The sequence below is a fragment of the Chrysemys picta genome, chromosome 3 (assembly GCF_011386835.1).
Source record: "Chrysemys picta bellii isolate R12L10 chromosome 3, ASM1138683v2, whole genome shotgun sequence".
Taxonomy (NCBI): domain Eukaryota; kingdom Metazoa; phylum Chordata; order Testudines; family Emydidae; genus Chrysemys; species Chrysemys picta.
Window position 1 is genome coordinate 70144837 of NC_088793.1, and position 26867 is coordinate 70171703.

The 26867-nt window shown below is 43.2% G+C and overlaps 1 protein-coding gene across 3 annotated transcripts in view; it reads right to left on the reverse strand.

Moving 5' to 3' along the window:
- The window catches only part of RNGTT (RNA guanylyltransferase and 5'-phosphatase), a 415119-nt gene that overhangs the window by 244951 nt on the left and 143301 nt on the right, over positions 1 to 26867 (reverse strand). For 2 of the 3 annotated variants that reach the window (XM_005299707.4, XM_024103027.3), the window contains exon 10: positions 15197 to 15268. The exons of the other annotated variant lie outside the window; for it this stretch is intronic. In XM_005299707.4, the coding sequence (XP_005299764.1) occupies positions 15197 to 15268 (72 nt within the window). The remainder of the gene's footprint in view (positions 1 to 15196; positions 15269 to 26867) is intronic. 3 annotated transcript variants of the gene reach the window in all.

Below are 26867 nucleotides of genomic sequence, written 5' to 3' on the forward strand. Positions count from 1 at the left end.
TCCCAACATATATCCGGATAGTTGAAGTCCCCCATCACCACCAAATCTTGGGCTCAGATATTGACTCTGACCTTCATTTTTGGAGATTCCATCAGGTAAGACAGGTAACATTACTGAGGGTTGAGCTAACAGGTTAATTAGGTCCAAATACCAAAACTACCTGAGCCAAGCTAAAGCTAACTGAGCATGATCATTACTGCTAAATTCTGTCTGAATCTCCTTAGAAGATTCTAAGGGGGGAGGGATAGCTCAGTGGTTTGAGCATTGGCCTGCTAAACCCAGGGTTGTGAGTTCAATCCTTGAGGGGGGCACTTAGGGATCTGGGGCAAAATCAGTACTTGGTCCTGCTAGTGAAGGCAGGGGGCTGGACTCGATGACCTTTCAAGGTCCCTTCCAGTTCTAGGAGATAGGATATCTCCATTAATTTTTTTTTTTTTTTTTTTTTTTTTTTTAGAATCCTCAGGTATTAATGAGATTGGTGGACAGAAATACATTATTCCTAAAGTTCATGAGAGGAAGAAAGCAACTAAACAGGGAACCTGAACTCAGACCTCCTTGAGCAAAATGTTTGGCATTTCTTGTTCAGATCTGAAGCAAATAGGTCTGTTAGGTATCCCCACCTGTAGAATACGCTCTGCAGGATCAAGTCATGGACAGTCCGTTCATGATCACTTGTGAACTGCCTGTTGAGCCAGTATGCTAGGACTTTCTGCAAGCCTGAAAGATGAAGACTACTGTGTGATTTGGTGATGAACACACCAATTCCAGAGACAAAGTTTCTTGGCAGAGTGAAGGGTGATCTATATCTATCTATCTATCTATATATATATATATCACCTGGACTAAATGTCCTTATTGCATCGGAAGAAATTCTGAGCACGCTAATCAACAGCTCTAGAATGTTTATGAGAATGTCTAGAATGTAAGTTCTAGAATGTAAGTTCTAGAATGTTTACGAAAAAGTAACTCAGAGTCCAAAAGCCCTGGGTCTGTAGGTGGTCTAAGTAAGCTGCACACTCAAGCAGGGAGGCATCAGTCACCAATATCATGGTACGTATATGTGGAGAAAATGGTATATTTTGCACACCTAGAAAAGGTGCTTCCACCAATTGAACGATGAGATGACTTCTCAGGAACCTGCACTCATGTCCATGTGATGTCTGATGGGTAGATGTATAGATTTCATCCACCCCACTGTCTTTTAGGGGTTGGCATGTGGACTCCCAAGGAACAAACAGTGGCACTCAAGTTTTTCAGGGTACGTGTACACAGCAAATAGACATCTGCTGCTGGCCCATGACAGCTGACCAATGCTTGCAGGGCTCTGGCTGTGGCACTGTTTAATCGCTGTGTAGACTTTCAGGCACAGACTGGAGCGTGGGCTCTAGAACCCTGCAAGGTGGGAGGGTCCCGGAGCAGAGAATCAGCCCCGCAGCCCAAGCCCCGCAAGCAAATCAGCTGGCACAGGCCAGCCACAGGTGTCTAGCTGCTGTGCAGATATGCCCTCAGAGTGCTGGGCTTCATCAGTCCATCTGGTGAAGAAGAGATCATTGCTGGTATCAAAGTGTTCTTCCATTTGCAGGTGTTCTGCCTCACTTTCTTGTTCTTCCTGACGTACAGAATGAATCTGTGCCACTGTCCCTCTGAGATGAGTTTTCAGAGAGGATCAAGAGAGGCAGAGAACATAGTGGGAGTCGGAAAAGATTTATTGGAGGATCTGAAGCTAAGCTTATTTGCCTCTTCTGTAGCTTCTTTAGCTTTGGGGGAGGAGGGGGCTCATAGAGGTGAAAAAAGCAATGGGAGCCTCTTCTATTTATGGGAATTCTATTGAAGAGAGATACAAGTCAGACTGAGGGGAAACTGACTCAATCCTCCACCCCCATCTTTTTAGTCTTCCTAAGGGATTTTCTCTTTTTCTTTACCCCGAGATCCCTTGAAAAACAATGGGAAGTCTTAGCACAGGCTTCTGTAGAGACTGAACATCCCAAGAATAGTGGTAACCAGAAACAAACCAATTTTTGGCCCCACCCATCATGACTGGTGTGGAGAAAGTAGATAAGGAAGTGTTATTTACTCATTGTCATAACACAAGAACTAGGGGCCACCAAATTAAATGAATAGGCAGCAGGTTTAAAACAAATAAAAGAAGTATTTTTTCACACAACACACAGTCAACCTGTGGAACTCCTTGCCAGGGGATGTTGTGAAGGCCAAGACTATAACAGGGTTCAAGAACTAGATAAGTTTACGGAAGATAGGTCCATCAATGGCTATTAGCCAGGATGGGCAGGGATGGTGTCCCTAGCCTCTGTCAAAAGCTGGGAATGGGCGACAAGGAATGGATCACTTGATTATCTGTTCTGTTCATTCCCTCTGGGGCACCTGGCATTGGACACTCTCAAAAGACAGGATACTGGGACAGATGGACCTTTGGTCTGACCCAGTATGGCCGTTCTGATGTTCTTACATTCACTCACTGGTTTCCAGAGGCACCATAGCTATAGCTAGTCAGGATCAGAATTCATGACAAAATTCATCTTGGAGGCAGCCAAAAACAGAGATAGCCTCTCTATATTTCCAAGGAGTTCCAGACTGTAGATTCAAACATAATGAAGCCAAGCTTTCATTATTATTCCTTTCCAAAGACTACCTCCCACTAGAGCATCTATCAGTACAGCTTCAGTGTATATTCGTTTCAGGCACGTTCAAACTATGTTTTCTTAGTGCCAATACAGGCAGACACAACGAAAGAAGCTGCTGGTGGCTTACTCTTAATGAGTCTTAATAGCAATTTAATGTGAATAAGAAACAGATATAAAGTACACTTATTTGTCACAGTATAAATACATTACACTTTGCTAATTTTAAAGCAGTGTCTTTTCTTCCCTCACAATCCCAACCCATTTGTCTCTGTTTTAATCTGCCACTTTCCTTTTTTGTCTTTTACCTCCATTTCATAGAATCATAGAATATCAGGGTTGGAAGGGACCTCAGGAGGTCATCTAGTCCAACCCGCTGCTCAAAGCAGGACCAACTAAATCATCCCAGACAGGGCTTTGTCAAGCCTCACCTTAAAAACCTCTAAGGAAGGAGATTCCACCACCTCCCTAAGTAACCCATTCCAGTGCTTCACCACCCTCCTAGTCAAAGTTTTTCCTAATATCCAACCTAAACCTCCCCCACTACAACTTGAGACCATTACTTCTTCTTCTGTCATCTAATACCAATGAGAACAGTCTAGATCCATCCTCTTTGGAACCCCCTTTCAGGTAGTTGAAAGCCGCTATCAAATCCCGCCTCAGTCTTCTCTTCTGCAGACTAAACAATCCCAATTCCCTCAGCCTCTCCTCATAAATCATGTGCCCCAGCCCCCCTAATCATTTTTGTTGCCCTCCGCTGGACTCTTTCCAATTTTTCCACAACCTTCTTGAAGTGTGGGGCCCAAAACTGGACACAGTATTCCAGATGAGGCCTCACCAATGTCGAATAGAGGAGAATGATCAAGTCCCTCGATCTGCTGGCAATGCCCCTACTTATACAGCCCAAAATGCCATTAGCCTTCTTGGCAACAAGGGCACACTGTTGACTCATATCCAGCTGCTCGTCCACTGCAACCCCTAGGTCTTTTTCTGCAGAACTGCTTCCTAGCCTTTCGGTCCCTAGTCAGTTACAGTGAATGGGATTCTTCCGTCCTAAGTGCAGGACTCTGCACTTGTCCTTGTTGAACCTCATCAGGTTTCTTTTGGCCCAATCCTCTAATTTGTCTAGGTCCCTCTGTATCCTATCCCTACCCTCCAGCGTATCTACCACTCCTCCCAGTTTAGTGTCATCTGCAAACTTGCTGAGAGTGCAGTCCATGCCATCCTCCAGATCATTAATGAAGATATTGATCAAAACCGGCCCCAGGACTGACCCCTGGGGCACTCTGCTTGAAACCGGCTGCCAACTAGACATGGAGCCATTGATCTTTACCCGTTGAGCCCGACAATCTAGCCAGCTTTCTATCCACCTTATAGACCATTCATCCCGCCCATACTTTTTTAACTTGCTGGCAAGAATACTATGGGAGACCATATCAAAAGCTTTGCTAAAGTCAAGGAATAACACATCCACTGCTTTCCCCTCATCCACAGACCCAGTTATCTCATCATAGAAGGCAATTAGGTTAGTCAGGCATGACTTGCCGTTGGTGAATCCATGCTGACTGTTCCTGATCACTTTCCTCTCCTCTAAGTGCTTCAGAATTAATTCCTTGAGGACCCCAGCTCCATGATTTTTCCAGGGACTGAGGTGAGGCTGACTGGCCTGTAGTTCCCCGGATCCTCCTTCTTCCCTTTTTTAAAGATGAGCACTACATTAGCCTTTTTCCAGTCATCCGGGACCTCCCCCGATCACCATGAGTTTTCAAAGATAATGGCCAATGGCTCTGCAATCACATCCGCCAACTCCTTTTGCACCCTCGGACGCAGCGCATCCGGCCCCATGGACTTGTGCTCGTCCAGTTTTTCTAAATAGTCCTGAATCACTTCTTTCTCCACAGAGGGCTGGTCACCTCCTCCCCATACTGTGCTGCCCAGAGCAGCAGTCTGGGAACTGACCTTGTTCGTGAAGACAAAGGCAAAAAAAGCCTTGAGTACATTAGCTTTTTCCACATCCTCCATCACTAGGTTGCTTCCCTCATTCAGGAGCCCACACTTTCCTTGACTTTCTTCTTGTTGCTAACATACCTGAAGACACCCTTCTTGTTACTCTTAACATCTCTTGCTAGCTGCAACTCCAAGTGTTATTTGGCCTTCCTGATTTCACTCCTGCATGCCTGAGCAATATTTTTATACTCCTCCCTGGTCATTTGTCCAATCTTCCACTTCTTGTAAGCTTCTTTTTTGCATTTAAGATCAGCAAGGATTTCACTGTTAAACCAGGCTGGTCGCCTGCCATATTTACTATTCTTTCTACACATCGGGATGGTTTGGTTCCTGCAACCTCAATAAGGATTCTTTAAAATACAGCCAGCTCTCCTGGACTCCTTTCCCCCTCATATTATTCTCCCAAGGGATCCTGTCCATCAGTTCCCTGAGGGAGTCAAAGTCTGCTTTCCTGAAGACCAGGGACCGTATTCTGCTGCTCTCCTTTCTTCCTTGTGTCAGGATCCTGAACTCTACCATCTCATGATCACTGCCTCCCAGGTTCCCATCCACTTTTGCTTCCCCTGCTAATTCTTCTCGGTTTGTGAGCAGCACATCTAGAAGAGCTCTGCCCCTAGTTGGTTCCTCCAGCACTTGCACCAGGAAATTGTCCCCTACACTTTCCAAAAACTTCCTGGATTGTCTGTGCACCGCTGTATTGCTCTCCCAGGAGATATCAAGGTGATTAAAGTCTCCCATGAGAACCAGGGCCTGTGATCTAGTAACTTCTGCTAGTTGCCAGAAGAAAGCCTAGTCCACATCATTCCCCTGGTCTGGTGGTCTATAGCAGATTCCCAGCACGACATCACCCTTGTTGCTCACACTTCTAAACTTAATCCAGAGACTCTCAGGTTTTTTTGCAGTTTCATACAGGAGCTCTGAGCAGTCATACTGCTCTTTTACATACAATGCAACTCCCCCAGCTTTTCTGCCCTGCCGGTCCTTCCTGAACAGTTTATATCCATACATGACAGTACTCCAGTCTATCCATCCATGACAGTACTCCAGTCATGTGAGTTATCCCACCAAGTCTCTGTTATTCCAATCACATCATAGTTCCTTGACTGTGCCAGGACTTCCAGTTCTCCCTGTTTGCTTCCCACTTGGTTCTTTTCCCTCCATTCCTATATGCCCACATAGTTCCCCTCTTATTCTTAAACTCCTCGAGCTCCACTTTCCTTCTGTGTTCCCTTCATTCCCATCTCATTTCCCTATCCCTGGGCCACAGTCATCTGAAGAGCTGATTGCAGCCTGGACAGGCTGCCATGATGAGTTGAAAAAAAAAAATCCTTATTGCTCCCTCAAGTCACCAGCTGGCACTTTGTTCTTTTTATGTATATCAGTTGCACATGGAGCAATGGCTCATACTTCCATTCCCGATTGACTGATTGCTGGCACACAGTTGCTACTATTAAGTAAATCACCTCAAAACAACATTCCATTTCAATCTGTAACTTTTCAAAATGGCAGTTAGTTAAATTGTCAATTTGAGTGAAGTAATGCTTAATTTGTGCCAGCAGCTGCCAGTGCCGAGCCTCAGCACCTCTAGGCTTGGCAGTTCATAGCCCCAGCACTTCTGGGCTTGCCATGTCAGTTATGAAAGTAAAAAAATTGCTTTAGCCCCAGCACCAAATTGCTTGAGCCCTGGCACCTCTTTCATTACAAATTAAGCACTAGAGTGAAGTTAAGAACTGATACAAAGTTTGTTTTGTTTTGCTTTTCCCAGGTTCGCACTTTGAACAACAGATGGTTTTAAGAATAAATACAATATAACAGTTACAGTCGCTACAGGAGATCTGCAGAAACTTCTTGAATGTTCATAGAGAGTAATAATTTTGGTTTTCAGTGACCCTGGAGACAAGGGAGCCACAGACTTCAAGAGACACTGTGTGTGCTGCATTCAGCCTGCAGATGTCAGTCACCGATATTATACGTTCCCTTATTATATGTTCAAAAACTTGTTACCACCGAGTTACGGTTGTGCTGGATAAGTAAGAAATTATCAAAACATTTTTTGCATTTCAAATAAAGGAAGCATTATCCGTATTTAGTGAAGCGAACTGATTGTATTGAAGTGATTGTTTCTGATCATCACGTTCTTCAAGTTTTTAGAACTAGAAGATTTCATCCTCTTACACCTAGTTCTTATTCATAGATTAAAAAAGAAATACAAGATTTCCTGCTTTTTTAACTCCCAACTGGTTTCTTTGTTTAACAAACTAGCTAAATAAATTAAAATGAAGAAAATATTCTCTCTACACCTGCAGAAGAATGTAAGACTGTCAAAAGCCAGTTTCGCACTTCAACAAATTCAGGTTCTGGATACCTAGCCAGTGACTTCCACTAATGCATTGATACGACTTTCTTTAAAACTTGGCAGCAAACAGGTACTGCTCAGATTTAATTTAATATAATATATTACAGTAAATTAACATCCATTGTCATAAATTTAAATTTAGTTTTCAATGGGTTTAATTTTTTTAAAAAAATCAACCTGTATTTTACTTACATTAAAAACCAATTTAAATAAAAATCCTTTTTTATAAAAAAAAATTTAATCAATTTTTATCCATCATGTTTCAGAGCTTTGAGTGTAGCTGAACTCAACATTTTGAAAGGGTACAAGACACTAAAGGGCAATCTTAACTCTGTTAAAGTTTTGGGCATTTAATTTCCTTATTTTTATAAAAGTACTTTTTTGCATCCCTATGTACCACAGCCCAGTTCTCCACATGGGTGGCTGCTCCGTTCCCAAATACAAGCTCAATGTCATGTACTGTGCCATGCACCAAACGTGCCCATTCCCAGCTCCTCATTGTATATTTGTGCCATGCACTAAGCATGCCTGTTCTCAGTTCCCCACACCACCTTAGCATTGTGTGTCAGTGCCATAAAATGAACATGCTCATTGCCAACTCCCCATCCCAATCTCAGCATTATGGGAGCATGTTTTGAAGAAGGAACAGAAATGGGGGGTATGGATGTGGGGAAGTTTAGGGGGCAGACCTAAGACCCTGCCCACATCCTCCACTGTAATTCTGTTCCCTTCCTTTCTTCCCCACACTCTCCTGCACTGCTCTGACCTCCCATTTGTTTCCCTAGAAGCAGCAACAAGGGGAATGGTGAATCTGGAGCCCCTTCTCTTGCTGCTGGAGGCAGCATGAGGAAGGTGGAGAGTTTTGGGTTCCTTCCTCTCATCAGTTAACAGTGGAGGAAGGGGAGCCCTGGAGACCCTTCCCTTGCCCTGGTGAAGCAGTGGCTGATCCACTGGGAGGAACTGGGGGAAGGTGGGACACAGGTGGTTCCATTTAATTCCTCTCCAAGAATGTCATCAATGGAGAAGGAGCCCAACTTTTCACCCCACATTGTTCTGCTCTGTTAGCACTTCTGAGCTCCCAGAAAGCAAAGGGTCCCTTTAAGGACAAACCCTTATTCATGCAGCAATTGTAGAAAAATTTCTACTTTGGAATCCCCGTTCTTCATCAAATCGTTAATCATCAAACTGGGTTTTCAAAAACATGGTGTTTGGATGATCATGTACATTAATAAGGCTTATCATCTAAGTTGTGCCAAAGCAATTGACCTAAGGAACAAAGGTTGGCAGACAGCCACAGCTGCCACTCTGCACCTTCCCAAGCCCCGCCTCATACCACCTCTTCAACTGACTGCTCCAACACACACACCAATGCTGCACCAAAAAAAGTTATAAGAATCAAAAAATGTTATGAGCAGTTCAAGTTAGGGGGGTGCGTATCAGGAACCCCTTGACCAAGTGATGCAGCAACTTGCTTTCCTCTGATCACACTCAGTTCAGAAACTGAACAAAGAATGTGAGTCATGATTACATCAAGCTATCTTCCCTCTCTTCAATTAATGACAACTGCTTTGACAATATTTCAGAAGTAAAATTAAAGTCTGCATGTGAATTTTAGAGCACCTTAAACCAGGATCTCAGGACAAAACACAATTCAGACAGAGAACAAGGAAGATGTGCAAGACACATTCAACAGCTACCGGTAAGGGCACAAACTCACAGTGCATGGGTGTTGCTCAGATTCAATGATCCCAGCATTTCACCTTGACCCACCCAACTTTGTGATAACAAACCACATGGAAAATCTCGAGCCGCTAACAGAGTCCTAGTCTTGCTGCACATATACATTACACACATAAATACATCAGTTTAGCTTGTGGCGACCTGGATTTAAAAACTTTACCTTCAGTAACTTTTGCAATCTTGATTTCCCAACGGGACAGTAGGGGCTGTGCACTAACTGAAATAAATCCCAAGCAGCTGAGATCAATTTGAGGAGTAGAAAAACAGTTTGAGCCCCACATGTGCACAAATAAAAAAGTAACAAGCAGGTGATTTTGTAAACAATTGATTTTGAGTAGCTGTATTTTGTTCTAACCCAAATTTGGAACACCAACCCTACACCGCACCTCCAAGAGGCAACAATTTTCAGACAATCCAAGCAAGCACTTGGATTTTAGAGCACTTACAATATTCACCTTTTAAGGAAAAAGCAATACACAACCTTAACTATAGCAGACCTGGCACTCCACTATAATATGTAACCAAGATCCTCCCACCTAACCTGTATTCCATAAAGAGAGGATTTACCATGTCTCTTTTGATTTTATAGTTACTCCAAATCACACATCTCAGTGATAAAATTATACTGATCACTTCTTGCCAAGCCAAACATTCTAGCTTGCCCATTTTTGTAATTAAAACTTCTAGAATTAGCATAAAGGCAGCTGTGCTTTTTAATCTCTACAGTATGGCCACTGCTAATAGCCTCTTTCAGCTGAAGTCCTGCTTGTGCTCATACTGATAACACATTGTCTTATTTGTCCTTGACACTGAAAGTGCAATACTTCATAATGAATTCCTCCCTGATTCTCAGTGCATCCAAAGAAACTGACAGCATTTACAGTGGAACTCAAGTGCAGTTCAGTCTCCTCTGCCTTTCCCCACAACTTAACCCCTTACAAAAACCCACTCATTTTCATGGTCAGTAATTTGGTTCCTTTATGTTTAATCAGAGCCCATCACTTCAACACCTCTATCTAATGCATCAGAGATCAGGCTTTTAGAAAGCTTCACTTTGTTAAAACTGTGTGAATAGAGGCAGAAGAGAGGAACAAACAACAAACAAACAAAAAGGGAAGGTGAGACCAGACAGGGAAAAGTGACCATAAAGGAGGGAATGGGAAAGGAAGAAACAGCAGTAGTGAGTGACAGACGAGCATAAAATAAGAGAGGGCAAACACTACACAGAGTGAAAGAGAATAAACATGGAATGTAGGGGAAAACAATAAAAAATGAGTGAGAGATAGACAAAGTGAAGGACAGAACATAGACAGGGCAGAGAACATAAGAGATAGCATTACAAGAAAAAGATTTTAGAGAAGAGAACACAATGGTCATAATATTACAAAAACAATTTTTGCTTTTTTTCAAATGTTTTCAAAACTTAGAATATTTTAGAACTTTCAGAAAACTACGACTTAACCATGAGGATGCTAAGAATTACATTCTGCAAGTTACATTGACTAAAACATTGCTTATAAACTATTAAAATTCGATTCCAAATTAACATTCTCCCACAAAACACTCTTGCTTTTAAAAGAAGAGACTGTCAAAATGACCCCTCCAAGATTTGCTGTTCTAACACAAACCCTGGTTATACTGTATAGGGCCTGATTCTGCACTCTTATTCACAATGAGTAGGGCCTAGCTCCATGTTAATAGAGTTCCTTAGTCAGAAAATAATTTTAAGTGTGACAGAATCAACCCCATAGTTTGCACTAAAACACTTAAAAATGCCCAACATGTTACCATTTGACGTGTCTAAAATATTTAATATTTTCTCCCACAGATCAACTTTGACAGAGTTTCAAAAGACATTTCAGAACCAAAAGCACTAGTATGAATAATAGGAACCATGATGGCCATTTCAGGAAAAAATGGCTACTCACCTTTCATAACTGTTATTCTTCGAGATGTATTATTCGTGTCCATTCCTATCAGTTGTGTGTGCACATGCGCACAGCAGCCGGAAGATTTATCACCTAGCAGTTGGGTCGGTCCAGGTGCACCCTGGAGTGGCGCCATCATGGCGCCCAATATAGAGCCCTACTGACCCGCCACCCCCTCAGTTCCTTCTTGCCAGCTACTCCAAAAGAAGGGTAGGGGGTGGGTATTGGAATGGACATGAACACCACATCTCGAAGAACAACAGTTATGAGTAGGTGAGTAACTGTTTTTTCTTCTTTGAGTGCTTGTTCATGTCAATTCCAATCAGGTGACTCCCAAGCTTAAGTTCAGGAGATGGGGTCAGAGTTGTCCACTGGCTGGAGCACTGTTCTACCGAAGGCCGCATAGTCTCTGGCCTGCTGGGTAATCACATAATGCGCGGTGGAAGTATGTATGGCGGACCACTCTGCATATTTCCTGGGTCAGAACTTGCTCCAGGAATGCTGTTGAATAAGCCTGCGCCCTAGTGGAGTGCACTGTGAGCAGGGGCGGGCACCTCTGCCAGGTTATAGCATTCACGGATGCAGGACATGATCCACGAGGAAATTTATTGGGAGGAAACTGGAAGATTCTTCATCCTGTCTGCCATGGCCTCAAACTGTTAAATGGACTTTCTAAACGGTTTTGTTCTTTCAATGTAAAAGGCTAGCGCTCTGCAGACATCCAATGAATGAAGCCTCTGCTCCCTGCTGCTAGAGTGCAGCTTAGGATAGAACACTGGGAAGATGATGTCCTGGTTGATGTGGAACTGGGAGACAACCTTTGGAACGAAAGCTGGATGTGGCCTGAGCTGAACCTTGTCCTTACAGAAGACAGTTTAAGGAGGCTCTGACGTTAGGGCCTGGAGCTCAGACACCCTCCTGGCTGAGGTTATTGCTACCAGAAACGCCACCTTGTATGACAGGTAGAGCAGGGAACAAGTTGCCAGTGGTTCGAAGGGCAAACCCACCGATTTGGAAAAGACCTGATTGAGGTCCCAGTTTGGGGCTGGTTGTCGGACATGCGGTTATAGCCTGTTGAGACCTTTCAGGAAACGGCTGCCCATAGGGTTGGCAAACACCGACTGGCCCTCTGCACCTGGATGGAAGGCAGAGATGGCGGCTAAGTGATGACATGGACCATCCCTGCTACTTGAGATGGAGAAGGTAGTCCAGTATAAATGGCATAGAGGCAAGCGTCGGGGACAAATGTTGCTGCGCCAACCAGACTGACTACTTGGCAAGGTAGGTAGTCCTGGTGGAGGGTTTCCTTCTGCCAAGGAGGACTTGTCTAATTGGGTCCGAGCAGGAGAGCTCCCTGGGTTCAGGCATGGAGATTCCAGGCCATTAGGTGCAACAACTCCAGGTTCGGATGCTGGAGATGGCTGTGATTCTGAGTTATCAAGTCCAGGAGGAGTGGCAAGGTGACTGGGGCTTTCACAGACTTTCCAGGAGAGATGTGTACCAATGTTGGCGAAGCCAGGCTAGAGCTAACAATATCACTGAAGCCCGTTTCCTCCGTATCTTGAAGAGCACTTTGTGAACAAGAAGGATGGGCGGGAACGTATAGAGAAGACGGCGTGCCCATGGGAGGAAGAAGGCATCCACGATGAAGCCCGGCCTGTGACTGAGGAAGGAGCAAAACTGCTGGCACTTCCCGTTGCGTTGTATGGCGAACAGGTCCACCTGGGGAAAGCCCCACCGTTGGAAAATGGAGTTCACGACGTCCAGGCATAGGGACCACTCATGGCCATGAAAAGACCTGCTGAGACAGTCCACCAACTCGTTCTGTATTCCCGGGAGGTACGATGCTTGCAGGCCTATCGAGTGAGCTACACAAAAGTCCCACAGCATGAGGGCTTCCTGGCACAGGGCAGAGGAGCATGTACCCCCGTTTGTTGATACAGAATATCGCTATGGTGTTGTCTCTATATACAGACTGCCAAATGCACTTGTCACGACAAAAGCAAGAGGAAGTTCCAGCTAATCATCACTGGTGGTAAGAAGGAAACGAGGGGGTGGCAGGTCGGTAGGGCCTTATATTGAGCACCATGATGACACCACTCCAGGGGGTGCCCGGACCAATCTGACGGATACTACTAGGGAAAAAATCTTTTGGCTGTCGTGCACACATGTGCGCACACACCTGATTAGAATTGACATGAACAAGCACTCGAAGAAGAATAGCTAATATAGGCATAAAACTTCTCAGTACCGCTATAAATTGAAACTAAAAGACAGGGTTGTCAGGGTTTTTTGTTTGTTTTTTTACAGTTATCATGCACATCAACTCAATCAAAGCCTTCCTATGTTTCAGTAGTACTGATCGCTTATACAATAAGTAATGCAATGATCCCCACACTGCCACTCATTCATTCTCTCAATACAGATGGGAAAACGTCTCTATACAAGACAAATCTTAATCTTCTTCCAATATTCCCACTTTATGTCATCCAGATATGTACAGATCACCTCAACCATTACAACCTCAACTGTATGTGTAAGATGGGGGCGGGGGCATGCAGATGGAGGGAGGAGTTTTGGGGAGAGAACTGCATAGCACCAGGATAAATTAACACTCCATTTATGTGACTTAGAATCAGAACAACTGTTAATATAATACACAGGACTATTACAATAAAAGTGTATTCTCCCAAATACCCTGAAATATAAACAAACACCATATTACTGTATTTTGTGTGGAATATTTAACTATAGTTTAGTGTTACTCTGTTTTCAAATAATTATTTAAATTCACAAAAAATTGTTAAATACATTAATATGTTTTGCTGGGGCCTTTTTCTTAGCACTAATTTTCTCTTTCACAAGTGTAACACAAACCAGTCAATACAAAACCCACTCAATTATAAGTGCCAACAGGTGAAACATTTTGTCAAGGACAACTCTTCCAATTAATGGGGGGGTCTGAAGGCCAACAGATCCCAGCCAATTGATAGTTCTATGTACATTATAGTGATTTTAAGGTTATTTTTCTTAGTTCATGAGAGAAAAAGAAAAAAATTACTAAAACAACACACAAGACCCTTTAGTGTCTTTCAAACCTCTAGTTTATTGGAAAACTCCCTTTGAAAGCTGCTCTCTCTTCACCTACATTGTTTCTTCCTAGCTAGGACTCTGCAGTTTTTCCCATAGCTCTCCACAATGGCTTATCCATTTTCCCCTCCTTCCTCCTTATGCCTCCTCCCCTATACTCAGCAGCTCCTTTTTCTGGTCCCTGGGACTGATTTCTGCCTCTGTCTGCCCTCAGCACATATGAGATTATGAGAAGCAGCTGCCTAAATCTAAAAGAAGAATATGAAGAAGGGGTCACTGAGCAGCCAAGAAGATGCAGTGTGTTTCAAAAAATACTACTGCTGCTTAACCCCCTTCCCACTCTCTGTTTCCCGACCTGGGCAAGGATCCACTATCACAGCACCAACCCAGCCCACCTACTGTCAGCCCAGATGACAGAGTAGACCAGACCAGCAGTAGCTCAGACCAACAATACTGTAGAGGCAAATGTAGTGCCCTAGTATGGCCTCTGCAGGGGCACTACAGAGCACTCTCAGGCTACATCTACACAGGGATAAAAAAAACTGCAGCTGGCCCGGGTAAGCAGGTTTGTGTTCTGGAGCTGAAAAGAATCACTGTGTAGACGCTTGGGCTTGGGACAGAGCCTGTTTTCTGAAACCTTGCAAGAGTGGAGGGTCCCAGAGCTTGGGTTCCAGCCCGAGCCCAAACGTCTACACAGAAATTTTTAGCCCCACAGCCCGAGCCCCGCAAGCCTAAATCAATTAACCCAGGCCAGCCACTGGTCTTTTAGCCCTTTGTAGACGTACCCTTATAAGTGAAAACAGTACCAGGACATTAGTTGGGACTGTTTGATCCCAGCCAAATCAGGACTATTGGTAGAGCTTTCAATTCAGCTATGTGATTTCCTCGTCATTGTTAACGTAAGCCTGAAAGGATGTTTTCTCTTTAACCCATGTGTAACTATCCCAATCAAATTAAGAGAGAATCAGAAAGTAATATGTACACTAAATATTTTTGCCATCTCTTGAGCTTGCAAAAAAAAATTATTCAGTATTTAAATGGTCCCAACTAAGCTGTAAATATATTGTTTTATCTATAGACAGATCTGCAGAGGAAAAATGCTAAGTTATTACCACCATGGCCAAACCAAGTTCATATCTGCTGTAGAAAGAAGCAGTTTCTGAACAGTATTTTGCAGAGATTTTCAAACAACAGCCTTCTCTCATATAGTCTTTGCAACCAAGCAAGTAGCATTACTGAGGCTGCTTTCAACTGTGCTTTGCCTGATTCAGGATACTTTCAATCTCACTTCTCCCGTACTACTGTCAGCTGGATTGCACATTGCCCAACCACTTTGGGTATCAAAGTGTGCTTTCTGGCTCTTAACTATGCAAACATAATTTGTCTTAATTTTAGTCAATAACTACTAAAAGTAGTAATTTTAAAAAGGTACTTACATTGAATTTAATAATGTCATATATCAAGTACCGAGGAACGACTTGTCCGTTTACTTTGTCAATGATCATTTCCTTAAAAGAAAAAAAAAAAGATAACATTCCCTTAATATCTGCGATTCAAGAATAATATAAAAATCTTACAATATGCTTACATCCAGTACGTCTATGGAACTGCAGCAATGCTAACCACTACTGCTACAAGGCTCTGTCCAAAGTTCTATTACCAAGCATATTTTTACAGGAGTTTACAAGTGTTATAAAAATATTCTTCACGTTTGAAGTGTGCTACATAAAGTTCTCAACAAAACCAAGGCAAATCAGTGTTAAGACACTCTGTTTTGACCTGGAACTGTTGTGCTTCAGTGTTTCACCGGTCTCAAAATGTATTACTTAGCTTAAAGTATGTGATCCTATTGAAAGTCATTTTGAAAATTGTGAAATTGTAATCCTAAATCACTTAGGCACATCTGAAAATTTTCCACCTACAGTGTATAAGCACAGTGGCCATTAAAGACTGAACTTTTTTATTTTTGGGGGGCTTGGTTTGCTCAGATCAGATGATTTAACAATACTTTAACATTTTTCTGACTATACAGACAGCACAGTGGACTCGAAAATGTTACTTATGTATTAGTTACTATCCCTCACTAACCAATAAGGCTCCTTTAAATGAAGTATTCCACATGGTGTTTAAATCACATGAATCAAGGCAGAGCTTTATGTTTCCATTTGTGCCTCTGAAGCACATTTCATATGACTACCACTCCAAATTAACATTTGCAGCTAATTAGACCAGAGTCAAAAATACATACATCTCCACACTAAATTAAGCAACCCTCTATATTTTTTTTTCTCACTTCCCCATCTTATAATTGTTTTGATGTCCATCTCTTACTGTTGTCCCCTTCTTGAGGACACCTGGTTAAAGCTGCAAGTTTGGCATGTAGGTCACAGACTCCGTGACTTTCTGTGATTTCTGCACGGCTGGTGCACCTAGCCCGGGGCCCGCCTGAGCAGCTCAGGCAGTCCCTAGACCAGTCGCACCGGCCACTCCTGGGGCAGTCTTGGGCAGGGCCGCCCAGAGGATTCAAGGGGCCTGGGGCAAAGCAATTTCGGGGGCCTCTTCCATAAAAAAAAGTTGCAATACTATAGTAACATATATTTGGAAATGTAAAAAATAACCAGTGAAATACATTCAAAAATTAATTTTTAATAATTTGAAAATACATGAAATACATTATTTAAAAACATTAAATGATTTAATACATTTGCAATTACATAATGGGCTGTTGCTGGGTGATGGTGATGGTTGGTGCCAATGGGTTGTTGCTGCCTGGGGGTGGCACTGCTGTTGCCCAGGGCTGGGTGGGGAGCTGGGATCTGGGTCGGGGGATGCCCGGCTCAGAGGAGCTGGGCGTCAGAGCTGTGGGGGGATGGGATCGGGGGTGCTCGGCTGAGAGGGGCTGGGCTTGGAGATGGGGGTCAGGGCTGTGCGTGTGAGGGGGTGTCCGGCTCAGGGGGGTCTTACCATGCTGCTTACTCCCACCTCTCCTGGAGCCTCAGCGCGCCGCGTCCAGGAGCGGCCCTGGACAGCGCTGCAGCGGCGGGACCTGAGCTCCTCCCGCTCAGAGCCGCGTGGTAAGGGGGCGGACTCCGGTGGGACCTGAGCTCGCAGCCCCGCCCCCTTACCACACGGCTCTGAGCGGGAGGAGCTCAGGTCCCGCCGCTGCAGCGCTGTCCAGGGCCGCTCCTGGACGCGGCGCGCTAAGGCGCCGGGGGATGGGGAGGCGGGGGGGAAGCCTCCGACATTCTCGTGGGGGCTCCTGTGGGGCCCGGGGCAAATTGTCCCACTCTCCCCCCCCCCCCCCCCAAGCAACCCTGGTCTTGGGCCACCGCGCCTCTTCCCCTCAACCTCCGCAGCAGCAGGAGTTTGGGTGTGGGAAGGGGCAGAGGTTGGGACATGGGATAGGGTGAGGACTCTTGGTGGCGCTCACCTTGGGGGGGCCCCCTGGAAGTGCCAACATCCCACTCCCTCAGCTCCTAGGTGGAGGCGTGGCCAGGCAGCTCTGCGCACTGCATTCGCCCCAAGCACTTGCTCTGTAGCTCTCATTGGCCGGGAACTTATTGAGAGCTTATTGAGGACAAGGACACAGAGAAGGCAAACCTGTCAGATAGCCAGGAGCTCTTTGCAACCCAGCTAAACCTGACCCAGATGAGCCTAGAGACAGAAACCACTGAGGGAGGGGAAGGGAGATCAAATGTTTTTGTTTTGTTTTGCGTGTTTGTTTTTTTAAGGCATTAATACACCTAACTTTAACTTCACACACACTGTTCTCTCTCCTCCCCTCTCTCAGAATGGTGGTCAAACTCGCAGGCAGGGAACAGACCAATTCCTTTTGAAGTACCAAGTTTATTGTACGAATACACAGTGCAAAACATGACAGAATACTACACGCAAGGCAAAAACATTCCCAAATGCACGCTTTTGGCAAGCAGGCAGGCAGAAATTCTAGCACTGTAATAATGCAAATATAAATCTGTGCACTGCAAACAGAAAAAGAAATGCACTGAAACAGATACCTAAGCATTCAAATAAAAAGAATCAGTGTAAGCAATTCAACAACTGAGCATTCTTACTACAGGATTTTTATGAATAAAACTACAGACTAAATATGTGCTTTGATTTTCCAGTCTGAGAATCCAAGTCCAAAACAAATTAATTATGCATTGTGTTTTGATTCAGGAATAAAAAGAGGTAGAAATGGTATGTTGCTGGCTTGGTAGGCTTGGCTTTTTACTGGCTCCCAGAACTGATTTATTTTGGCCCAAACATCCCTTTTCTCCTCTGGAGCAATTTCAATCAAATATTCTTTCATTTTTGCCTGTACATTTCTGAGAAGGGCAGCCTGGTTTCTCCCGGTGGGGCAAGACACCTTCCCACACCTATGCAACAAGCTCCAGTGACATCACCTCTGTGAAGACACTGGCAGCATATGGGCCTAGGCAACATCGAGCTGCCTTTCAGTGACGAATGTGGGAATTTTCTGTAATATTTTTATCAATGCTATGCATAGCAGTGACTCATTTGGCTTTGTAATGCTATCCAGAGGGTGCAGAAGTGTTAAAATAACGCTGCTGAGGCAATGTAAGAGAAATGAGATGTTTGTATCACTTGTCTGCGGTGACACGAATGGGTCAATAATCACTGGGTGGAATCAAACCATCAATGGAGGATCTGGAAAGACAATGGGCGCCCCAGTGACTGGACAACTGACTTTTCACAATGGGAGGCTCTGGCAAGAAGAACACGTGAACTCAGCATGACTTTGCAGCAGGACGATGATGGACTGAGAGGTAGCAGGAGGCTGTGATAAGAAATCACAGAGTCACAGAAATTCTCACCTGGGGGGCACAGGCAAAAGGACAGAGAGTGGCTAAGCCAAAATGAATTTGACAGCACCTTGGCTGGGTGGCACCCTGGTTGTAGCTAGTCTGAACTTGGTCTTAGATTAGCATAGAGAAGCAAAAGTTAACGACTTCCCAGTGCTGTATTTCAGTTGACTAATAAACCCTACTCTGTTATGAAAAGGCTGCCTGGAATCGTTGCAAATACTGAGTGAAGTGCACGGATTCTTGAAGGGAGTAAAAGTCTCTGAACGGGAGTCTCCTTTAGTCAGACTTGCTGGGCAGAGCTCACAGTGAGAAACCGGAGTGCTGGAGCTCAGTCTCTGAGGCTACATCGTCTACTCTTATGGAAGAGTGTGACCATTTGGGGGTCTGGAAGACTACAGGCATTCCCAGGAGATTATCTACAGGCCAGAGCATAGCACAGATCCTGTAAATCCATAACACCTTCTTTGGGCCTTTGGTGCACCACAAGACACCAGCCAGAATTATCACTGCCTGTAATAAATTTAGCAGTATTTACTACACTACCCCTACACTTCCCCAGGACCCCCAACCCCTCATGGATAGAGGGTTTGAAAAGTACGGCCATAAATTCACCACATTGGGAGCTGCTGAACAGTCCTGAAGCAAATGGCAGTCAGTCTGATCACTCCATATTTTTATGAAAATCTTTCTGGTAACATTTTAGGGAGTTGTAACACTTATCTTTTCCTGTCTGCTAACCCTTTAAATCTAGCAATGTCTGTCTGGTTGTTTATCAGCAGCCTGGCTGGGTTATCCTCCATATCTGCTGAAAGACTGCCCTTAATAAGGGGCCGGGGAGGGAGGAATAAAAGAACAAAGGAGGACACATTCTCTAATCTGCTCAAGATCTCTGAGGGCAGGGCTTACAAAACTAGAGAGTGTAGGGAGCTCTTGCATGAGGAAAGGCAGGACTGAGAGATACATAAGGAAGTGCACCAAGACAACATGCAGCTCCTCAAACTCAGATGTTCCAAAGCACTACCAAGGAAAATACCCAAAGACTTGCACACCAGCACCCATTGCACTTCATGGACAATTCTCTCCTCCTAGGTTGTACACACACACCCCAAAGTATCAGCATAGCCTGCCATAGTATGCCTTTCACTGGAAAATAAGAACTGCTGTGACTACACCTATACTGAGCTGTGATTCATCCCAGGGCAAGCAGAATCTTGCACTCTTTTAGTCGTTTTAAATCTTTTTAGAAGTATTTATGTTGTTTATTACTGCTCAATAAAGTTTTATTTTGTGAAAATTGTGATTTATTGACTTTATTTTTCAAAAGACACGTGAACTCCTCAAATCAGTACCCTCTCACCAGATTCATAAAATGTTAACAATGCATTTAAAATTAATAGACATGCCAACTACAATTTATTCACAAATCAATAAACTTGTAAGAAGTAAATCTGTAATTAATTCCAAAATAAAACAAAAGCAGCACACTGACTATTGCACACTGGCAAAGTGTGCCTCTCAGGCCTCCATCAGATGTACAGCATCTCGACAAACTCTAGTAGTTATTCTTGTGTCAGGCTGCTCAGAATCAGTTTTTCCATTTCCCCCCTCCACCCTGCTGGTAACACTTCCCCCTTGGCTTTGCATATAGTTCATAAAGCACAACATGCAGCAATAACAAGAAGAATATTTGGATCACTGAGATCTGGCCTAGACATGAGATCTCCAGCATCCCTTTAATCTGCCAACTGCACACTCCATGGTCATTCTGCACCTGTTTAGCTGATAATTACATCTTTCCTTGTTTCTGTTCAAGGTGCCCAGTGTATGACTTCATGAGCCACAGAAGTAACACGTAGGCTAAGGCCCAGAGAATCACAATTACCATTGCAACCCAACCAATATGAATGTGCTATTACAAGAAAAACATCCCTGCATGCAGCTTTTCAAAAAATCCTGTATTCTTAAAGATGTGAGCATCATACACTTCCACCCAACGATCATGTCACTGAAACATCCCTAGTGATCAGCCAATACTTACATAAATATGGAAACGTACCTCTTTCTGTTTATGTATGCAGAAGCAAGGTTGGGAAGGGGAGGGAGGCAGAATCAGGATATGCATCTATCACCCTATCACAGTTTGGCAAGACAACTGCATCAAATATCCCTATTATTTCCTGCATATTGTCAAGAGTCACAATCCTGGGCAGCAAGACACACTTAATGGTGTTACACACCTGGATGACGACCATCACCATTGGAAAAAATTTCCAACACCTAACTGATTGCCCACTGACTTATAACAATAAGGGATTACAAGCTTCTATAGAACAATAACCATCCATTTCTAGAGCTGGGCAAAGTGTTTCAGACAAATAGTTTATTCTCCAAAAAATGCAATTTCAGATCAAACAAAACTATTCATGAATTCATGCTGAGCTCACCAAATAGTTTCAACTGAACCAGAAAAGTCAAAATGAAATGTTTTGTTTCAACCTCAAAAAAATTATTTAGACTTTCTGACATTTTGACAAAAGCAAAGGGAAGTACGACTATATTCACAAAAAAGCAAGGAGGATGATAAAGTGGTGGTGCTGCTGGTGCCCAATAACTATGCACTGTCATTTGTAATTGCAATCCATAGTTATTCATTAATAATGGATAATAATTGAGCGAGAGATAGCAAGAATGACTCTACAACTTGGTGGCTAGGACAAAGTCCCATACCAGAATATCCCATAGCCCAGGGACTAGGATACTCTCCTGCAATGTGGGAGGATCAAGTTTAAATCCCTTCTTCTCATCAGGCAGAAAGGAGAACTGAACTTGGGTCTCCCACACTCTAAGTGAGTGCCCTAATCATTGGGCTAAAGCTTATAAGGGGAGGCACCATCACCACCACCAACTCCTCGTTTTCTTTACATAGTCTTCTCTTTTGTCAAAATGCCTGAAAGTCTAAACAAATTTATTTGGGTCAAAACAAAAAGAAAAAATTAGTTTCAATTCAAAAAAATTCAACTTTTTGATTAGCCAAAAGATTTCAAAAAATGTTGCTTCCGTTTCCAGAAATTAGATATTTTTGTTTTTTCAAAATAGCCAGCAAAACAAAACATCTGTTATTTGCCCAGCTCTACCCATTTCTCCTCTATCAAAACTCCTCTCTTTTGGTGTGCATGCTTTGGAGGCTTTTGCAAGCTTGGCTTACAACTTCAGCAATGTCCTCTTCTGCATCCCAAAGTTCTGCAGCCTTTGTAGATCATTCCAGATTTGCATAAGGATCTAATCCCATCACTCAGTGCTTACTTCACAGGCCAAAAATGCTACTCTACTGTGCGCAGCTGGTCATTGAATGAATGCAGCACCTGGCCAGTTCCATTCTTTGTCCACATCATCCACTCTTCCTCAATATTTTCATTTTCACTGCTGCACAACCAGTTGCTGTGGTAATTGAGGTGCTGCAAATAGAGAAAAATCAGGCCCATCTCTAAAACAGAAACAAGAATTCCACTGACCTGTTCAGCACCCATGAATTTGACAGCAAAATGGAGAAGAGATTGAAAACCAGTGTGAGGAAGAGCAGATTATGGGATGTAATGGAGGGAACTGTGTGAATTTTAGAAAAAAGTGCAAAAAGACCATGGGATGGAAGGAATTATGGGGAAATGATCTCAAACTTCCATAATTCCATGAAAGGAGAGCTATTACCCCGCAATGTACTGCAAAAAAGGAAGTCCCACAAGGCAGCTTGCCGAATAGTGAGGTGGGAGCACTGGGATACCGACTTACAGTGCTGTACATCTTTTGCCCATACAGGCTCTTGCCATAAGGACACACTGCATCAGCAAAGGCCAAGTGTGCACGTGCTTTATCAAAACTAATGTGAGCGGCTGGATGCTGGCATGAATTCTACGGGTGAAACAGTCTACTGTAAATGTGACCTCTATCTCATGTTTCCCACCTCCTGTCCCTCCCCTGCTACATTCTGACACACCACCTGACAGTTCCTTCTCAACTCAAATTGTTCCCATGCTATACATGACTTTCCTCCCACATACTAAAGATGAGCCTTCCCATGAATTTTCTTGTCGTGCAGATTACTTTCTCTACCCCTCCCTGCATACCATCTGCCACCTTACTTGTCTACCACCACCCTTTAAACCCACTATTCTATTTAATACCTTTTCCCAGACATGACTTTTGACAAAAAATAAATGAATGTGTGGGTACACAGACTCTTTTGAAAAAGAGAGAAATATAGAATGTTTAACTACTGTAGCCTCATTAAATTTTTAAAATATTAGCGGTATCAAAGCAACTCATCACTGCTACATATTGCAGGCTAAGAGCAGGGATCATGTACCAGGATACTTACCTCTAGAAAAATAAGCTTGTGAAGATAAAGTTTACCATTTTCTGATTTACAACAATATATGATATAGTACTAAACTTTAACCTCTCAATCTGCATAACACTTGATATTTTTAATATTTTAAAATAAACTTGACGTTTGCCTGCATAACTATCCAAATTGCTGTGATTATGGTTACTAGATCTGTCCTGTGTGTATTTATGTCAAATTTATTTACTTTTCTGACAAAAATATTTTGACAGGTTCCCCAGGGTGCAGACTGGGACTGTGGGACCACTGTGCCCCCTTAACTCTCCAGCCTGGGCTCTCTCTCACAGTCTTTTGCTAGTGACAAGCAGCAAACCCCTCCAGGTGCTGTTATCACTCAGCACAACAGCATGTGGAGCCCCACACCCAGCTAGAATGTATGAATGCTCCCAGAGCCACTCATGAATCACACAGGGAAAGGCACCAACCGAATCCCCCCAGCACCCAGCCTTGCACCTCAGGAATATACTGTCTTGCACTGCTCAAGACGAATTTATTAATTGGTTCACCGCTTCATCAATGAAAAGTGGATATACACCAGCCTTTGCAAACCTGAGCAGATTTACCACACACTTCAGGCAAACTCACTGTTAAAAATAAACAGTTAAAGAAGTTTATTGACTACAAAAGATAGATTTTAAGTGGTAGACAAAAAGTCACAGTGATTACCAAAATAAAATAAAATATAAGCATGCAGTCTAAACTCTCAACCCTATTAGACTGGGTAACATCTAGATTATGCATTTTTTTTTCACCCCACTGGCTATTGCAGCCCTTAATATACAGGTTTGTCCCTTAAACCTGGGCCGGTCTCCTCTGTTGGAGTCTTCAGTCTTTGTTGTTTGCAGCATAGATGGAGGCAGGAGTAAGGCCAAGCATGTGGCCACTGTGTTCTGTTTTATACCCTTTGTCCCATGTGAATGGAGAACACAAGTCTAGGCATGTCTGGAGGGCTGAGTCCCCAGGCAAGGTTGAGCAATTCCCCTGGTGTGGCCTTGTGCAAGTGAGTCATTATATTGTAACTCCTCTGCTGGACAATGGCTGGTCATATCTGTTTAGCACTCTCCCTTGTCATTGTCTCTGGAGAGCTAGTATCTGGGTGTCTCCCAAACCCACAGCATATTTTAATGACAACCATACAACACATTCACATAAATTCATATGCATTAATGATATACAGATTTAGATAAAAAATGACTTTCAGCAGATCATAACCTTTCCCCTGATACCTCATACGGCCTGCTTTATATGCAATATTACAATTATATATAAATGAGGAATATGTGAGTTAGAGGATGCTCCCCCAACGTACAGAATGCCCCAAATATATTACTACTTTTTACTTTTCTGAGCTCTTTAGTCAATATAGCTATTAGAAAGCAAAATGGATTCAGTTCTGAAACATACATCAATACAATTGCTTATTAAGTTCTGACTGCTTCCTTGAAAATATGCAAGCCAAAAAGAACACAGCTTGACTCAGATCTCAAGTTGAGTTTGCAGCATTTACTGTTAGAAAAACCTTTTACTTGTAAACTAATCACATTTGAACAGGCAGTCATTGGGACTCAAAACATGCAGCCCCACAAGGTCAGTTTTACCAAGTAACTTTTCAGATTATAACAAACAAAAATACAAATTTAAAAATAAAAATTAGTTTCACGACAGTGTAAAACACAAAGTTATATGCATAAAGTATCAAAGCATGTAGATTAAAAGCAGAGAAAGCGTGGCTTAAATCCAAGTTTGCTTTCTAGGATATGTGTGCTTTGCCACTTTTCATTAATGGTTACTTTAATTTTACAAACCGCAAGGTTAACCTGAGAGCAAGTTCCAATGGTTGGCTCATTTGATGTAAACTGGTGAGGTTATGCCACATCATTAATCTCTTTTTTCCCTAATCTTCTGAGGTTGCAGAGCATAACTTGGTAATATGTTACAAAAGCAATAGCGCTGTGAGCTAACACCTGGAACAGTGCCAAGAGAGCACTGCTAGAGTGAGGGACCAGTGACCACTGTAAAGTCCAATATCTTGAAAACCATTTAGGCTAAAAAAATCATCCTAAATTTCATTGCAAATCTGAGGATCTTATTTTACCAGTAGCATGCAGCATTTATTTCTAGTTCAAATAAACTGTGTGAAATCAGACCTTAAAATCACTATTTTTTCTATCTTTCTCCTCTTCCTTCCCTCCCTCAAGCATCTTTCCCATCTACCCACTTAATTTCAGTGTAATTTTTTACTGCAAGCCTATGTCAAGAATCAAAAGAGCAAAAAATCAATGCTCTATACGGAGCCAGCCTTCGTAAACTCAAAAAAACACAGAAGCTATAAATGCACCTCATCTGACAGAGCCTAGAAATACAAGAGAGAATCTTTCTGCTTTAATTTCTCAATACAGAATGGTTCCTTAACCTGCCACTCTTCAAGATGTTGTAGTCACTATGGATTCCAATCTATAGCTTCACATGCACCCAATATACACACGATCAGATTTTTTTTTTTAAAGTAACACTCGTTGGGGCTGTGAACATGCCATGTGCCTCCTTTTATTCCTGTCAGAGGGCATAGCATCCATGCCTCCCACTCAGTTTCCTCATAATTGAAGCCCACAGTAGCTGAGGACACCAAAAGAGGGATGGAGGGTGGGTTGTGGGGTCCACAGCAAGTACCACATCTCAAAGAACCGCAGCTTCTGAAGGGTAAGTAACCATTCTTTATGTCTCAGGCTATATCTACACTACAGCCAGGATCGACGCTCTGAGATCAATCCACCGGTGGTTGATTGAGCAGGTCTGTTGAAGACCCGCCAAATCAACAGCAGATCGCTCTCCAGTCGACCCCTGTACTCTAACCCCGACAAGAAGAGTAAGGTAAGTCAACAGGAGAGTTTCTCCTGTTGACACCCCGCGGTGCAGACCTCGCGGTAACTCGACCTAAAGTATGTCAACTCCAGCTAAGTCATTCACGTAGCTGCAGTTGCATAGTGTAGGTCGACTTACCGCGGTAGTATAGACATAGCCTCAGTGTGAATCCCACTGTTACTGGCAAGCAGGATCCTCTTCAGAATGGTGGGGATGAGGAGTTTCAGCTGCATCAGCTGAACAGTGATTGACTGGCTTCCCAAACTTGACATCTGACCTAGCTGCTAAGTCCAAGGCACAGTGTTTGACAAAAAATATCAGTGGGTTACTGCACATTGCCATCTTGAAAATCTCTAACACTGGGACTGAAGCAGAAGGAAAAAGTCTATCACTGTTGGAATTAGTTGATGTTTGGTGGGAGAGGTACATCAGCCATTTGGTAACACAAAAAGCTGCGTAGTGGTATCCATTTTTATATACTTTGAGATTAGATAGATTCACATTTTGAACATCCAGCTATAGCCAGAAATAGATGTGTTCACAGTCTGAATGGTTTAATCCTGTCAATATAATAATGCAGAGTTCTACATGCATCCAATGGATGTAATTTCTTTTCTCTCAGTACCAAGTATGGGGTTCTTCTCTTTCTCTACCTTTCAATGACTTAGATTTTTCCGTAACACTGACTACTAATGATCCCAGGTTTCAAAGAGAGTAACAGTGCTCAAAATTTTTCAGGGACATCTGATAATGATTCTCCACCTGTTTGGATGCGGGCTGAATAGTGGCTGGAGTTTGCCAGAGATATTTGGCTGGCTCAAGAATGACCTCATTGATTGGGAGTAATCTTGGCAGTAGCTGATATAGTCCAGATGTCAAGGAGTTTATGAGCTCTCTCCTATATAACCAGAATTTCTATACCAAGGGCCTCCACAGTGTGCCTGAGCAGATCTTGGAAGGCCTTAAAACTGTCAACATTAATTGAAGTAGAATGCTAGAAATGTTAATAGCATATTT